The sequence below is a fragment of the Rhinolophus hipposideros genome (assembly GCF_964194185.1).
Source record: "Rhinolophus hipposideros genome assembly, chromosome: 5".
In the NCBI taxonomy this organism is placed as follows: Eukaryota; Metazoa; Chordata; class Mammalia; order Chiroptera; family Rhinolophidae; genus Rhinolophus; species Rhinolophus hipposideros.
The window spans coordinates 48,692,656-48,694,102 of record NC_138051.1 but is presented as its reverse complement, the minus strand read 5'-3'; the positions used below and the strand labels follow the sequence as shown (position 1 = coordinate 48,694,102).

General features: G+C 41.6%; 1 protein-coding gene across 1 annotated transcript; it reads right to left on the bottom strand.

The window, feature by feature from the left end:
- Positions 1 to 561: 561 nt before the first annotated feature.
- On the bottom strand, positions 562 to 918 carry LOC308497879 (histone H2A-Bbd type 1-like; the record flags this gene model as incomplete). The annotated part of the gene is made up of 1 exon (XM_081048966.1): positions 562 to 918. One exon carries the CDS (start codon positions 916 to 918, stop codon positions 562 to 564), a length of 357 nt encoding a protein of 118 aa, XP_080905092.1.
- Between the last annotated feature and the right edge of the window lie 529 nt (positions 919 to 1,447).

Genomic DNA, 1,447 nt, shown 5'->3' with positions numbered 1-1,447 from the left:
TATGTATAATTTTTGTGACTTAAATTTATAATAAATACAATTCATAGAAAAATCTCAATTTCTCTGAAACTCAGTATCCTCATGTTTAAAACGAATATCGTGATGCTGTTCTGTGTTGTCAATAGAATTAAATGAGATTGTGTCAAGACCTTTGTGTCTAGTAACAGACTATATGAATGAAAGTTATACTTCATTTATTATACAGTAAAGGTGAAAGGCAGTTTTAAATTATATGTGGCCATTCCATTCCAATAAAACTATTGTAAAATAATTATGAATTTTATATATTTCTATTACAAGGTGAGAAAGTGGTATGAGAGGCTTGTTACTTTTCTAAAGTAACCAGAAACTAGTTTCCACATTTTGAAGACCAGCACTTCTCTTTCAGTTTACTTGCTAAATCAGGGAGACATAATGACAATTTTTTTTTTTTTTTTTGAGTTTAAACACTTTAATAGCAAGTGCTGACAGTGGCAGGCCTCCCTCACCTCTGGGTAATTTGGGGGACTAGATGAAGCTGTTGATGAGGTCTCACCAGGCTCTGGGACTCGGGAATCACCACTACTTCCTGAATGGGGGCATCCCATCAGCCTGAGGGTGGGTGTCATCCTCAAAGATGTGGCGGAGGTGGTGGCTGTCCATTACCGTCTGCACATGTTCTGGGGTGATGAGCGTCTTTCGGTGGTTGTAGGCCTCCTTGCCCGCCAGGTCCAGGATGTTGGCCGTCAGGTACTCCATAACGCCAGCGAGGAAAACAGGTGTGCTCCAGCTCAGGCGCTGGAAATAGCGATCTTCTCTATCTTCTCGCAGGAGGCGGTCCACGCGGCTAACCGGGAACTGCAGCTCGGCTCTGGTGGAGCGGGAGAGGGAGGGTTTCTTAAGCCTATGAGAGCGTTGGCGTCTTCTTTTCCCAGACATTGTGTTTTTGGATGTTGCCCAGATCGGCCCAGCTGGATTGTCCGGCTCGCCTGGGCCTCTCAGGATACCAGTGCTTATCTCTGCTTACTGTATCCCTGTGCTCTAGCCTCTCATTGGTCAAGGAGATGCCTTTGTGACAGCTCAGACTTTGTGATGTCATTGGTGACCACTCGGCCCTCATCAGAACTGGCCTAGGCATGTCTGTGATATGAACCTGATCTCCCTGCTAACCCATTTGCTTCCTCTATCACATTGTAATAAAACCAATTTTTCTTCCATTTGCACATTTAAATATCCTTTTTCTAATTAAAATTTTTAACTTAAAAAAAAAGTGTATCACTCATATGCATCCCTCTTTTTTTAAAAAAATTACTTTCAGGTGTATAAAACAACATAATGATTAGACATTTACACCCCTCACAGAGTGATAACCCCACCAAGTCTTCTACCCGTCTGACATCATATATAACTATTATAATACCATTGGCAATGTTTCCTATGCTGTACTTCATATCTTGTGACTATACAT